General features: G+C 45.7%; 1 protein-coding gene across 1 annotated transcript; it reads right to left on the reverse strand.

Moving 5' to 3' along the window:
* Positions 1 to 3477: 3477 nt before the first annotated feature.
* Positions 3478 to 4089, reverse strand: CCDC70 (coiled-coil domain containing 70; the record flags this gene model as incomplete). The annotated part of the gene is made up of 1 exon (XM_084506542.1): positions 3478 to 4089. One exon carries the CDS (start codon positions 4087 to 4089, stop codon positions 3478 to 3480), a length of 612 nt encoding a protein of 203 aa, XP_084362668.1.
* Positions 4090 to 14631: the final 10542 nt, after the last annotated feature.

Raw genomic sequence — 14631 nt, forward strand, 5'->3', positions numbered from 1 at the left:
TTTTTTTTTTCTTCTTCTTTTTGCCTGACAAATATCATCTGCAAAACAATATCTTCTGCTGTAACCTAGAGTTTTGACATCTTTGGGATTGCATCAGGATGCTGCAATCTATCTCAGTTTTTTCAGTTGTTTGGAGGGAGGGCCAGAAGCAGGGCCAGAAGCCTTCCAGATATGTAAAGTGTGTGGTCAGTGAAGGAGGACAGGAGATGGGACAGGTTAGTTTAAGGAGAGTTGGATAGAGAAGACAGAAACAGGCGTCAGACAAATTAATAAAAGGTAAAGAGAAAGACTTCTCCATGTCTGCAGTGGACAGGGCTACAGGTAAGAAATCCAAAGTGCAACTAGGGAGATTCACCTCAGATACCATGAAAATATTAAAATGAGTGAAGCCTTAGAAGGTAGGTGGTGGCTGTACCACACCAGCGTTGAGGATGAAGCAAGCAAAAACTGCTTAGACAAGCATTTGGGCAGAGCATTATAGGTATGGCAGCTTTTGAGGCATGGGTGCATCTGTCAGCTTCTTTAGGCCCTTCCACCCTCCTTCAGATGAGTCCATGCTTTAAACTTCTTCAGCTCTTCAGGCATGTCCTCTTCTTTCTTGCCCCCCAGCAAACAACTCTACCAAGAGACATGTATTTGTGTATTATTTTACTCTGAATTTCACGGCTCTACAGCATCCATCTGCATCTTTTGAAGGTGGCAAACTTCAACCACAACAATGGTTGCTTTATTTACTCCTCTTGTCATCTTCGTCAGTCCAGAAAGTCAGCAAAGACCAGCTTCATGCCTGAAATTCATCCTCAGTCCAGAGCTGAGCAGGTGTCCCCTAATTTCCCATCAAGAAATCCCAACCCTGGTAAGTCCTGGGTACATGGCTCGCTTCTCTCTCCAGCAATGTCACCCCAGCAAGTGCCACTGAATGGCACTGATGCCAGATGGGTGCAGTATTTTGGGGGGAGCTACCAGCAGTCTAAAAGTGTATGAGTACACCCTTTTTTCCTGCCTAAACTTTGGTTTCTTCTCTGCTGGAATGTGTAATGTCTCAAGTTTCGCAACCATTGTATGGTACTGACAGCATTCTCACCAGAGAAACGCTGCTCTGCTCTCCTGTGCAGGGGGAAGTGAATAGGAGCTCTCATAAGAGCAGTTCATGTGCTTCGAGTTCTTTGTGAGAGAAAACATACCTAATTTTAGTTTAAATGGATGTTAATTTGACGTGTGGATTTGAATAACTGAGATAAATTCTTGGCTTTCTGACATTAAAATATATTAAGTGACAAGGGCTTTTTGCATACTGTTATTTTCTGAAAGGTTCTTTCTCTCTATAGCACCTAAATGATAAAGCTCGAATGCGTAAGTCCCCTGAATTTGCAGGAAGTTGCACTGAATGGTCTAATAGGTCATTTTCATCTCCAGCTTACATAATAGAATAATAATAACAAAGGTTGCAAAGCATTCCTACCACGGCTGAATCAGCTGGCTTTTTTATGGGCTGGTTATTCACTGAGTAATAAATATTCATGTTTTTTTTTTCAGGATAGACATAGTGCATAATCTGTCCTGAGCGCAATTAATCAGGACACCCAGCCTTATCCCGCAGCAGATCACAAAGGACTGAACTTGAGTGACAGCCCAGGCATGCCTGGCAGTTGCAGAAGTCACTCGATTCTTCAGCAGCAGTTGTAAAGGCTTCTACACCGTGTCCTTGAGCCTTTTCAGTGTAAAATCCCATATATATGGGATTATATCCCATAAGGGGGGTGAGCTGCTAATGCTAGCATACCAGAGAAAGATCACAGCCTGGTTTGACTGAGAGGAGGAGAAATTGTCACTGTTGCTCTTGTTCCCCACTCTCCTGGATGTGCAGAGGATCACAGGGAGATTTGCCTCTAGATCAGCCTCTCCAGCTCTGCCTTCAGAGGAGCAAAACATCTGAATTTAGTTCATCCTTGGAAAAAACAAAAAACTAAACAAAAAAAACCAAACAAACAAACAAAAAAAAAACAAACACAAAAAAACAACATATCAGAAAGGCAGGGCAAGAACAACAGCAAGCTCTGCGCCACAGCTGCTTTTACCAGCAGAAGGCACCAGGTCTGTGCTCACACCACATAAAATATTGCTCAACATCCACCATGTATTGCTCTGCAGCTATCAAGGATTTTCTTCAAGAGACTCCTGCACCCTGCAGAAGAAGGGGGTGCTCTGGCAGTAGTTGCTCAGCAGGTGAATAATAGCCCAAATCCCTGTGTGTATCTTCTCCTGATCTTACACACACATACATACTCACACAGCTAAATTTATTTCCCCCTTGCTGAGGGACTTGCTGCCAACTTTCCCTCCAGCTTGCATGGTTCCCACATGCTGCTGACTCCTGTAATCTCTCCCACTTCTATCTCATCCTCTGCCCCTGTCAGCTAAGCAGAGGTTGTGTGGGGTTAAACCAAGCAGGCAATGTTCCTGTCATGCTCCTGAGAAGTTATGTGGGGAGTCAGAATCCAAACCTGGTGGAACAGCAAGAGTTCTGTCATTAAGACTCATAGGAGTCTTCACTGCGACTCTTAAATGTGGAGGATTGGAAGGTCGTCATTTATCAGTTGATATTCCCCTGCACTCAGCTCTGGTGAGGCCGCACCTCGAGTGCTGCATTCAGTTTTGGGCCCCTCACTACAAGGAGGACATCGAGGCCCTGGAGCATGTCCAGAGCAGGGCTATGAAGCTAGTGAAGGGCCTGGAGCACAAGGCCTGTGAGGAGTGGCTGAGGGAGCTGGGGGTGTTTGGGCTGGGGAAGAGGAGGCTCAGGGGAGACCTCATTGCTCTCTGCAGCTGCCTGAAAGGAAGGGGTGGGGAGCTGGGGGTCGGCCTCTGCTCACAGGTAACCAGTGACAGGACCAGAGGGAATGGCCTCAAGTTGTGCCAGGGGAGGTTCAGGTTGGCAATGAGGAGACATTTCTGCTCAGAAAGAGCAGTCAGGCACTGGGACGGGTTGCCCAGGGAGGTGGTGGAGTCACTGCCCCTGGGGGTGCTCAAGGTGAGGTTGGATGTGGTGCTTGGGGACGTGGTTTAGTGGGTGACACTGGTGGAAGGGGGATGGTTGGACCAGATCATCTCAGAGGTCTTTTCCAACTTTAAGTGATTCTGTTATTCTGTGATTCTACATAAACTGTTGACTCAGTTGGTAGAAACTTCAAAAAGTTAGCTGAGCAGTTCTGAGCTCCAGAACATGATCTCAGCCATGAAACCCTCACCTCATGGCTTTACCCACCCATTGCTCAGACTGCAAGACCTCAGAAGAACAAATGATGTCCTGAAAATGTGTGCAATGGCTTTAAAGCAAACAGCAGCAACAAACAAGCAAACTACTCATATTTACACATATATCTAGAGATGTTATTTCAGAGAAGTGGTTGAAGTGCAGCACTGTTAAATAAATGCCCATATGTGTGGCTTTCATGTTTCCAAGCCTAGCAGAACAATTTACGCTCTTCCTCTGCAGGCAGAAACACCCCAGGAACCAACCCCAGCGACAGCCAGGAGCAGCCCGTCCTCTCTCTCGGGACCAAAGGCCTCCTGCCAGATCAATATCTTATCCTCCTCAAGGGTTTTTTCGTCTTCATGGAGTGCTTCCTCGTCTTTCCAGACTGCTCTCTCCTCTTCCAGGAGAGCTTTTTCATCTGCCCACAGGGCTTTTTCTTCTTCCCATAGGACTCTGTCCTCATCCAGAAGGACTTTGTCTTCCTCCCAGAGGAGCTGATCTTCTTTCCAGAAATCTGCATCCTTCTTCCAGAATGCATTCGAGTGCTTCCAGAAGTCACAATACTCCCTCCAGAAGGTTTCTGCTTCCTCCTGAAAAGCATTTTCTTCCTCCAAAAAGGCAGCTTCCTCCTCCCAGATGGGCTTTTCCTCCTCCCAGAAGGCTTGGATGGCCATCTTGAAAGCTCTGATTTTTTCTCGAAACGCATTGATCTTCTCCCGAAAGTTCTTCATTGTCTTCTGAAAGCCCTGAACCTCCTCCCGAAAGGCTTTCTCAGCCTGCAGCTTCTTGAGGAGCTTCTCTTGGCGTAAGGAGAAATAGGGTGAGCAGGACATCACCTGGGAATGGCAGCTCTGGTTCATGGTGCTCCTTGCTGATGGAGGGGGCAGAGACCAAGCCTGGCCCCCACCTCTCACTCTGTGGCCCAAAGGAGAGAAGATTGATGGGTGCGAGTGATGTTATCATCCAAACCTACGTCACAGCTGGCTTAAAATGGCATTATACCAGAAATAAAAACATTTATCATGAGCAAAAAAGAAATCCCTGCCCAGGTCTCAGCCAGCATTTGCTGTGGTGGTACCTAAAAGTGAATTGGTGCCACGTGGGACAAAGGCCAGGATTTCTCTGTGTCATTTCCCAGTGTGACCCCAGGTGCTGCTGCTTTTGAGAGGGACCAGGAGCTGTCTGTGCTGACCCCAACTGGTGGCACCACACTGCTCCCCCTGACCCCACTTCATCTGGTCCCAAAGTGAAGGACGGTGGCACCAGCCTTCCCCTCTGGTGCTCGAGTCACTGCTGCCTCTCTGCCTCTTGGCTGTCTCCTGCCCCTTCACAGAGTCCTACGTAAAGACCCTGAAAATCACAGCTTCCAGAGAAATTTGAACAATGAAAACAAAAATATAATTTTCCATTCATTAACCTGCCTAATAATTCTGCAGCTGGGATTAAAGCTGGTTACTTATTTATACTGTTTCATTAGATTTATTATGACTTACTGCATTGTGCCTCCAGCCCAGAGCAGGGAGCAGGCTGTGTCATAAATAAAATAAATAAATAAAAAACAAGCAAACAAACAAAAAACTTGCTTATTAATATATTACGAGCCTGTCTATCCCTCACTGAATAATCAGGAAATGCTCCAGGGGCAGCAAATGCAGTGCAGATGATGGCGAGATGTGCGCACTCTCTGTGATGATCGAGAAGGCAGGGAGTGTGCTTGGGGGGGACCTTCTGGGGCTCTTTGGGTCAATATAGGAAAATTCTGGTTCTGCTGTTTTCTCTTCATGCTGCTTCCTGGCTCCTCAAGCTCCTCTTGGAGCAGGAGCTTTTTGTGGGTGCCGGTAGGACAGGAAAGGAGGAAGGCCATCTTCTGCTTCACTCTCTGGGAGTTCTGGGCCCACCAGTGGCTCCCACTTGGAGAAGTGGAGAAGAAGGAGTCATATCCTCTTCCCTCTTGCCCTTCCAGGGTTCAGCTGAATGACTCCTTAGGATAACAACCTGCATTGGGGAAGCATCCCAGGGACTTAAACGCAGGCATCCAGTGCCATTTGAGGCACTCGGCCATATCTAACCTATATCTGCAGGTGGTCTGGGAAATGGTAGCATGTTCGAGACCTACATCCTCCAGGAGCTGCAGGTGGAAGCTGAGGGAGATACCCGAACACATACAAGGGCACAGGGCACCCACATGTTTATGTTAGTCCCTCCTTTAAATCTGTCTTTGATTTCCGTGCCTAAAGCTGCCTTCAGATCCTGCCCCAAGAGGCTGCCAAATCAAATGAGGAAAATATTTTAATTTTATGAGGCTTCCATCTCCAGAACGTTCATGACATAATACAAGGAAAACTTTGAGGACTTTTTCTCACGTGGTACAGTAAAAATATTCCCATTTGTTCTTTTACTGTGCTCCGGAGGCAGGCTTATAAAGATGTGGGGTAATTACATCAGAGTACATTTTTCAATTAGGGCATCATTAGGATCTCACAGAAAATGATTGAATTACATCATTTTGTTCCACAAGTCTGCAAACGCTCTTTCAATTGTCATCAAAATAATAATAATTGGGTTTCTGCAGGCATCTCTAAGAGTGCAGAACTAATGGCTGACAAATCTGATCCAAGCCCAGATCCATTCTTTTACTGGAGTGAAGTCTTATGGATAGATGCAAAATGAAATGGATAAAACGACCCCTTTACTTCCTAAAACTCCTGTTCTCGCTCTTAGCATCTCCTACCATCAAAAATGTAAGACCCCAAAGATATCAAGTGATTGTGGTCCTGCTTTTGGGAGACTTAGCATTTGTAAAACTCTCTAACAGAGACGTGCAATACTTACAGAAGTGCAGTCCTTTATGGCCCCTGGGTATCTGACGCCCACTGGTGACAGTGACCCGCTGGCACCTACAGTGATGTAATTTCACCAAGCTTCAAACCACCCATTCAAAGCCAAGTGATGCGAGGTGGAGCTGAAAGGAGTCCCCGGGCTCCAGGCACAGCCTGAGCCAAGGCTGGTGCTTCGCTTCCTTCTCATCCTGTTTCTTCCTGACGAGCACCCACCTGTGGGTTGTATTGCTCTCGTCACCTCCCCTCCTGCTTTAGGGATACCTGCTGGAAGACGTGAACAGCACTTACATGAAATGTAAGAATGTGGAAGAGGCACTTTATGACAGAAGGTATTGTCCCTATTTTTCTGCTGAAATTGTATTAAACCTTAGAGGAGGCTGTTTAGTTCCTGTTTGTTTGCAGACTGCTTCTGTGAGCCACAGGAATCCCTCTGTTCGTGAGACCTTGAGCCAAATTAATCTCAGTAATTGAGCCTGGTTGGTGATAAAAACAACTATTCAGCTGGCAACAGGTAGAAAAGACAGGTAGAAAGAATGAGATGCTTCAAAAGGAGTGCATGAGAAACCAGGATTAAAATCATCATGATTAGTAGGAGACAACTCTGGGAAGCTGTTTCAGATCTTCAATTATTTTTTTTTCAGACCTTCAAAGGTCAGAATACTTCAGTTAGAAGAAGTTTCTACCAAAATACTTCTTTCAGACCTTCAAAGGTCAGAATACTTCAGTTAGAAGAAGTTTCTACCAAAATACTTCTTTCTAGTGGAATGGCTCTGATATTCCTCGTCAGAAACTATGTGTTTGGTTTTTTGTTTGTTTGGTTTCTTTGGTTTGGTTTGGTTTGGTTTGTTTGTTTGTTTTACATGGAATAGTTCAAGTACAATTCTGTTTACTGAGAAAGTCTTGCTGTCCTGGCAAGCCTCTTGTTGCCCCTAACCCCTTTTCTTCTTCCCAGATGAGATATTTCCCTCTTTGCAAGTGGATTGCCTTTGATTATTATTATTTTTTTTTTCTCCTTTTAGGTTTGCTTCATCCCTGCCTCCAGGGACTTTCTTCCCAGAATGTTTTTGCGTACTGCATGTTCCTGGTATAGCTCCCTGTTCAACACCATAACTGGAAAACACCAATGATGGAAGAAATACTAGTTAGTCTACTGCTGTCTGAGCTTTAAAGGAAAAATTGTTTTGTTTTTTTTTAGGCAAGAGGTTTTGGTGACACAAGCAACATAAGCAGCACAATAAGCTCTGAGTGCAGAGGTGGCCTGGTGAAACTTTTGGTGAAAATAAATTTGTCATTCCAGCTCTCACCATCAATCCACAGGGTTGCTGCAGCAGGACATGTTGTTTCTTCCTCTTCTGATTTTGTTTTCAGTAGTCCCTTTCCTTCTCACCAAGTAGGTTGTGGTGCTGAAGAGGACAAAGAGGGTCTTTCATCATTCAGCTGCTCATCCTTTGCCTTTTCAACAAAAATTTCCTGGTGAAAAATGAAAACACACAATTTTCCTCTCAAGGTAGAAGGAATGGGGGAGAAAGGGACATAGGAAAGTATGAGGTGTTCTCAGGACTTGGAAATTTATCTGGATTCTGTGTATGGATGAGGGTTTTGGGGATGTTTTTGCTGTGAACCGCCCGTTCCTCACCTTGTGCAGCGATGACAGGCGGCTGCTGCCATGGCAACAACACCTGGAAGACAAAGAGGTGCCGGGAGACAAAAAGGATCGTTTGCCCAGAGCACCAAGCAGCCCTGGCACCCCTCTGCCCCCCTTGGTTGTACCACAGAAGCACCCTGAGGTCCCGGTTAAGATTGTGGTCCCAGTGCTGCTGGCTGTCAGGCAATGCACAAGAGGAAGCCTCAGCCCTGAGGATCAACCACACCTAGCCAACATGAGCAACCCTACAGCTACCTGAAAGGAAGGGGTGGGGAGCTGGGGGTCGGCCTCTGCTCACGGGTGACCAGTGACAGGACCAGAGGGAATGGCCTCAAGTTGCACCAGGGGAGGTTCAGATTGGCAATGAGGAGACATTTCTGCTCAGAAAGAGCAGTCAGGCACTGGGACGGGTTGCCCCAGGAGGAAGTGGAGTCACCGTCCCTGGGGGTGTTCAGGGAAAGGCTGGACGTGGTGCCTGGGGACGTGGTTTAGTGGTGACACTGGTGGTAGGGGAATGGTTGGACCAGGTGATCCTGGAGGTCTTTTCCAACCCTAATGATTCTATGATTTCTGTGATTCTATGATTTCTATGTGTGTGTGTGTGTCACTGTCCCGGTGATGGTTCGGTGCAGTGAGGGCAGGCTTGCCCTTTGGTGACATTTCCACCACATACCAGTGGCCCTCAGGGTGGGTGAGTGGCTGCTCTGCCTTGGCGGCCCTTTATCCTTCATTAAAATGGCATCAATCACTTTCCAAACGATGTTTATAGACACCTTGCCAGATTTTCTCACCTGTCAGGAGTGTTTAATTTCTCTCCACATGGAGCTCAGTCGTCCAAGGGAGCATCTGTGTTCCTTGAAATGTTACTGTAGTGAGGGATCAACTGTTGTTGCTGCAAGTGCTCAGGTGTCCTTGGGCTTTGGAAGAGGTACTTTTAGAGAGAAAATGAGATGGCGAGAGATGAAGAATCACAAAATATCTTAACTGACCTTAATGAGAGCCCCCTATATGCCATATAAAAGCCATTAATGTTTGGTGTAAGGAACTTTGTGGACCTTCCAGTGGTGTATCAAAGCCAAGGTTTGGTTACAATCCCATTTAGTAAATCTCAGCCTTAGCAAAAATAAAATAAAATAAAATAAAATAAATAAAATAAAATAAAATAAAATAAAATAAAATAAAATAAAATAAAATAAAATAAAATAAAATAAAATAAAATTTATCATATAAAATCAAATAAAAGGTGGCACCTTGAATGGCTTAATGAACTAGGCACATGTGAAAGGACAGCACCAGCACTCAGTATCTCCTGGGGAGGAAACTAATGGCCAAGAGCTCAGGGAAAGCAAGGATGAAGTTTTCTGCAAATGAAATGTTATGGGTTAGGGTGTAAGTAGTGTTAGGGTGTAAGTAACCTGAGGTAATCAGTGCACTGAGGGAAGACAGCACAAAAAGGACCTCAGGCTTCATACAGTGGCTCACCAGGAGGAACAGGCCTTGTGAACACCTTCCACAGAGGTTTCTGTAGTGTAACACCTCCAAGGTGAACACGGAGGGCAACACACCGAATGGTTAGGTTAAACAAAAAGAACCAAAATAGCCTCACACCATCATTTTTCTACATTTTAGCTTGGGATCAGATGGGTACCTGTTACATACAGGCAGGTGTGAGCTGAGCAGGCTCCAAAAGGGACACAGACCTTTTCTTTCAGTTACTGCTCAGATCTCCCTCATACTCAGGGCAAGGTATGGCCAACAAAAGTTCCACACTCTGGTTTCTGTGCCTCTTTTGCTACCCCCTGAAGATATTAAGTAGGCCTTATGACATGCTTTCTTAGCTAATTTGGCTGCAGGTGAGGGAAGCTCCAGTCCTAAATCATTCTTAGCTAGTTCTTGCTGTTTCCTAAGTCCACCTGTGCTGGACTTACAGATCTGAGGATCCTGTGACCCCAGCGGTAACTCAGAGAAAAGGCAGGAAGCACCAAATTTAGTCAAATCAATGCTTTGGGCCTCATATGCATGCTGTTTTTGAAGACTAGTAGAAAATGGTGAATAACCTATTCTGCCTCAGAGCAGAAGAGCACTGAGATCACCCTTATGTGCTGGGTTTCTGCTGGGGACCCTACTCGAGGCCTGTATTGAATCTGGTGTCCCTTGAAACTAGCTTTGTCTGTGCTACTTGCAATTGCCAGCATGTATGCCAAGGATCTCCTTTGCTGCTGTTCTCTTTTCCTCCTGTGAATAAGAAAGGACCAAGATATAAAAGCACCTCAGTTATTTCAGTCTTCTGCTTACTCTCAGACCAAAACAAAAAGCAAAGCAAAAGTAGATGTAGAGCAGAACAGCATGTTGTTAACAGCAAGACATCCAGCACCTCTGCTTGGTGCCCCCATCCCTCCTGCTCCTTCTTCCCACTCTTTATTTCTCCATTCAAATGATGGACTATGTTGAATTTTAAATCGATTTCTTTGCATCAGGAATTGCCAATCCTGAGACAGCTCTTCAGTTCGTGCCATGTGGGGAACGTGAATGAAGCCTGTGAGCAAGCTGTTATTGCAGAGGGGATCCATGGACCAAGGAAGCAGAAGTGCTGCTCCTGAAGAGATGGTGTGAGAATACAAGGCACCCACAGCCCATATTCACACCTGTGCCCATATGAATGGGGTTGCTGATCTTGTGTGAGCACTGCACCGAAGTGGTGCTTCCCCAAAGGGCTGTGTTGGAGGCACTCAGAGCCATGCTCTCCCCAGGGGAACGAGACTTCTTGTCCCACTCTTGACCCATTTTCGGCAGGCTGAGGTTGTGCACCAGCGGCTGCAGCTTGCCAGCCAGGTACTGGGAACTTGCTTATGCACCCAAACTTCATAAAAACACCTCTACATCTCCTCTTTGGACCTGGTCCTCCCCTGTGCCTCCCAGAGTCAACCTTTGAGCATAGTGCCATCTGCTGAGAATTGAGGTACTCGTGCAGCCCAAACAAGCACTGCCACATCTCACTCACAAAGTAAAAATAAAACCCTTGGGACAGTAGAATTCATAACAGGGCCTCAAATGGTAGCACACCTCTGAAACAGGAGATGCAATGATTGGCCTAGCATTTCACCAAAAACGACCATTTGCACAAGTGAGTCTGCTTGCTCACATACCAGCCAGAAGCCCAATTTACTCTAGCTCCAGGCTGAGCTGGCTCCTTACCTGGCTTTCATACATCTGCAACTAGATCTGAAATTGTGTTTGGTACTTGAAACTCAGGATACACGGAGTTCTTGAAGAGACCCAAAGAGAGCCCAAAATACAGGTCTTGTTATGCCATGCCAGTGCTGGCGTGTCCAGGTGTCTAGAGAACTGTGACAACCTCCTGCTTGCAGAGCAAGACCTTGGAGACCACAGGGGATCCTCTTGGGCTCTTGATGAAATAGAAACTGGCCTGGAAGGAAACATCACCGTTGCAGAAGGCATTTTGTTTGCAAAGGCCTTCATTGACCCTTGTTGTCTCCCTCCCCTGCTTAACACTCACACTCCTCCTTGGTGCTGAGCTCCGTCTTTCCTTGTTATCTGCTCCATGGAAAATGCTCTCCTCCTCTTGTGATCCGTGCAGGTGAGCATGCTCTTGGTCCTGCTCTGGATGCCTTCTTCTCCAGCCGTGAGACAATGCTATGTTCTGCATATGGAAACTCATGGCTAAAGCCCCTTTCTCACAAGCAAACCATGAGCAGGGACTCCCACCTCACACCTAAATACACACACAAACATACGCAGAGCTGAGGGTTATTTCTGCAGGTTCTCTCCCTCATATGGGGGTCCAGCACCTCCAGCATGGCCCTAATTGCTCTACCCTGGCCCCAATGGAAGTTCGTGGGTAGACAACTGCACCAGAGATTCCCGACTCCATGTATCTGAGCGCTGCAGTGAACCTCATCCTCCACCTGTTTGGAGTCACTCAACTGTTCTGCAGTATTCCTGCCTTGAAACTCTTCACCAACTTTTTATTGCACACTGTAAGCACTCGACAATAAATGTATGGTTGTTTCCCCATAAGACTACAGGGAAAGATCTGGGTCCGTGCCTCTGGAGGGTTAGTGTCAGCAGTCCTGCTAACAGATATGGTGTCAAGCTTGTTCTGTTATCCTCTGAGTTAAATGCACTGACAGGTGGCAAAAGGCATATTTTATAAGTGAAAAAAAATCAAATAAAACACATGAAAATGCATGGTGTTTTCGTCTGTCGTCAGCAGAACAATATATTTTATTTATGGCTGTGTACAGTGGGAATATCAGCTCTGATCTGCAGAAGTGCAAATTAAACTGCTGCTTTAGATTATCATATTTTATGCGTAGTAACTTTACAGGCTTTGGCTTTTTTCATTGTTTGTAAAACCTTTATGAGTTATTAACTTTTTGTGTTTTTGTCAACCATATTTTAGATCTGAGAGGTTTATTCCCGCTCTTATACTAAATGAGGTGTTTTGCTGCTAAGAGAGTTCAGCGTTTTATTCAGCTGTGATGACTTTCCCTTATTCTCTAGCACGAAGCACAATTAAGAGAGAAATGTTCAGTAGCTTTATGATGCCCTTGTCGTTGGAGCTAATCCTTTTTTTCCCCCACTCCATTTTTTCAGGGATTCCCCAAGGATTTTACAAACCCTACACACTTGTCTAGCATCTCCACAGTGGCACAAACAAACACATGGACCCCAGCAGGAGCCTTGGTTTTCATATTTTAAGTAATTCCACTTTCTATTATTGCAAGTTTAAAGAACATAGGAATTTCCTGATTAATATTCAGGGCTTATGGGTGAATTTTGCTCAGATTAATTTGCACAACTCGTTACTTTGGTAGGTAGCAGTGGCAATGAGGACTTGACTTTTAATATCACTTCATGTGTTATGTCATGGGAAGCTTTCTTTGCCCAGGACATCTCACAGGTTCACCTCCCAAGTTGCCAGTGATGAATGACAACCTGTAATGAATGCAATTCAATACAAATGACAGAAAGCTCTTTATTCTCTACAGGAAAACAGCACACATTCCTGAGGAAGTCATTTTTTTAACCATTTTTCCCATTTGATAGAGTCATTGAAGCATCAAAGGCACAAGCAAATGAGGCCAGAACACCTTGACCTGGACAGAGGCTCCAGACCCAGAAAACACCTCCTGGTACTTTCTTAGGATGATCTCCCAGCACCCAGACTAGAGGCTTGCAGATGTCTTTAGCCACAGCTGGTATCTTTGTAGCTCATAATCTACTTTCCTAGGCAAATGTAGTCCTCCTCTGCTTGTGTGCTGCATATTTGGAGCTATCCCTTACTGGACTTTAATAAAGTTACTCTTCCCATCAGTTATCCAGCACATTTGGTCCTTTCTCCATCTATTTCTTAGATTACTTTAGGATAAATTGCCCTGAGTAAGGAGAAGCGTGAAGCACACAGTCTGATATTTTCTCATTTTCTGCTTTGTCTCTTGGGCATTGGCCAAGTAAACTGCCATGGAGACCAGCAAATGCAGCTCGCTTCCCCAAGACAGTCTTTGAGGAAGAAGCTGAGGAGCCAAAATAGCCACAGTGGCAGGCTTCAGGCCGCTCTGTAACTTACTGTGACAATCACACACATAAAAATCTCCGTCGTGATGTGGGTGAGAAGAAAGTGCCTTGTCTGATTTTGCGTGTATCAACAGGCAGAAGCATTTCACAAAGTCCTCCTTGCACGGAGCTCTGCAGCTCCCAGACATCCCAGGAGATGGAGACGGCGACCTCCTGGCTCACACTGCCTGGAGACTTTGGACTAAGGACGACAATTCGCCACCCCGACGGCACTACCAGCAGGCCACAGTCAGCATCTCCTCAAAGCTGCCTGAAATCTTCCTTTAAAAGCACCAGAATGGAGCAGTTTAATGGCACCCCAAAGTGTCACTGCAGATTAGCTAGAACCAGCGCGGGTGGCGCTTCCCACAGGGACTCCTGGTCCCAGCTATTTTTCGCCGTGATCTTTTGTGATGATTGAATGCCATAATTTCTGGGATCCCTACAGCTGGTCATTAAAAAGCTGGGAAGTCAGTACTGATGACTGGTTTCCCCTGAGCTAGCAGAGCATTTCTCAGCACGTAAGTATACTTTTTTTCGCCTTGAACAGTGGAAGAAATTAAATGTAAACTGAATTTCTTTCCCATGAGCTGTTTGTATTTCAATGTACGAGGACATTTTTTACAAGAAAATGTGACATCCCTGATCACACGCAGCACTTAAGAAAACCAAGTCAGATTCTTCCAATTGGAAAATAACAGCAAATGTAGAAGATGGGGACTGTTTTTGTGTTGATTTCGACTTCTGAGCCAGTGAGTTAGGAGAAAGCCTGATGGCAAAAGCACTCACTTTTGGTGAGGGTGAAAGAAAGGACCCCAAAACAGGTGGGCGGCGTAGACTCAAGATGTAATGTCAAGACTTGTTGATGTTCCAGCTGTTTCTAGTGATGTGCCAGTGCCTGGGAACATCTGGGAAGAGTGGCTTTCTGTTGGAAGAAGGAGCTTTATTAGCTTATAGCGAAGAAGAACTGGGACCACACAAAGCCACGCTGCCTGGGGGAGTTTCCCCTCTCTCTTCATTGACCATACAGAGGAACTGGGTTCCCGCTTAAGTGCTCAAATTTCTGCTTGAGTGCAGTGAATAAAAGCCTTTGTCTTAGCTGCCAAAGTCCCTCAGCCAAAACTCTCCAAGCTTCCAGACTTCTATAGAAAGCCACGTTAGCAATTATCTTTATTGCTATAATAAGCCCCCACCTGTACATTTTCCTGACAATTATCAAAGCCGTAAGCTGGGAATTACAGCTGGGATGAGCTGCACCACCCTGAGAGCTGAAGGCAGGACTGTCCCTTCTGAGCGAGAGCAGTCCCTTTGCC

This window comes from Aythya ferina, assembly GCF_964211825.1.
Source record: "Aythya ferina genome assembly, chromosome: 1".
In the NCBI taxonomy this organism is placed as follows: domain Eukaryota; kingdom Metazoa; phylum Chordata; class Aves; order Anseriformes; family Anatidae; genus Aythya; species Aythya ferina.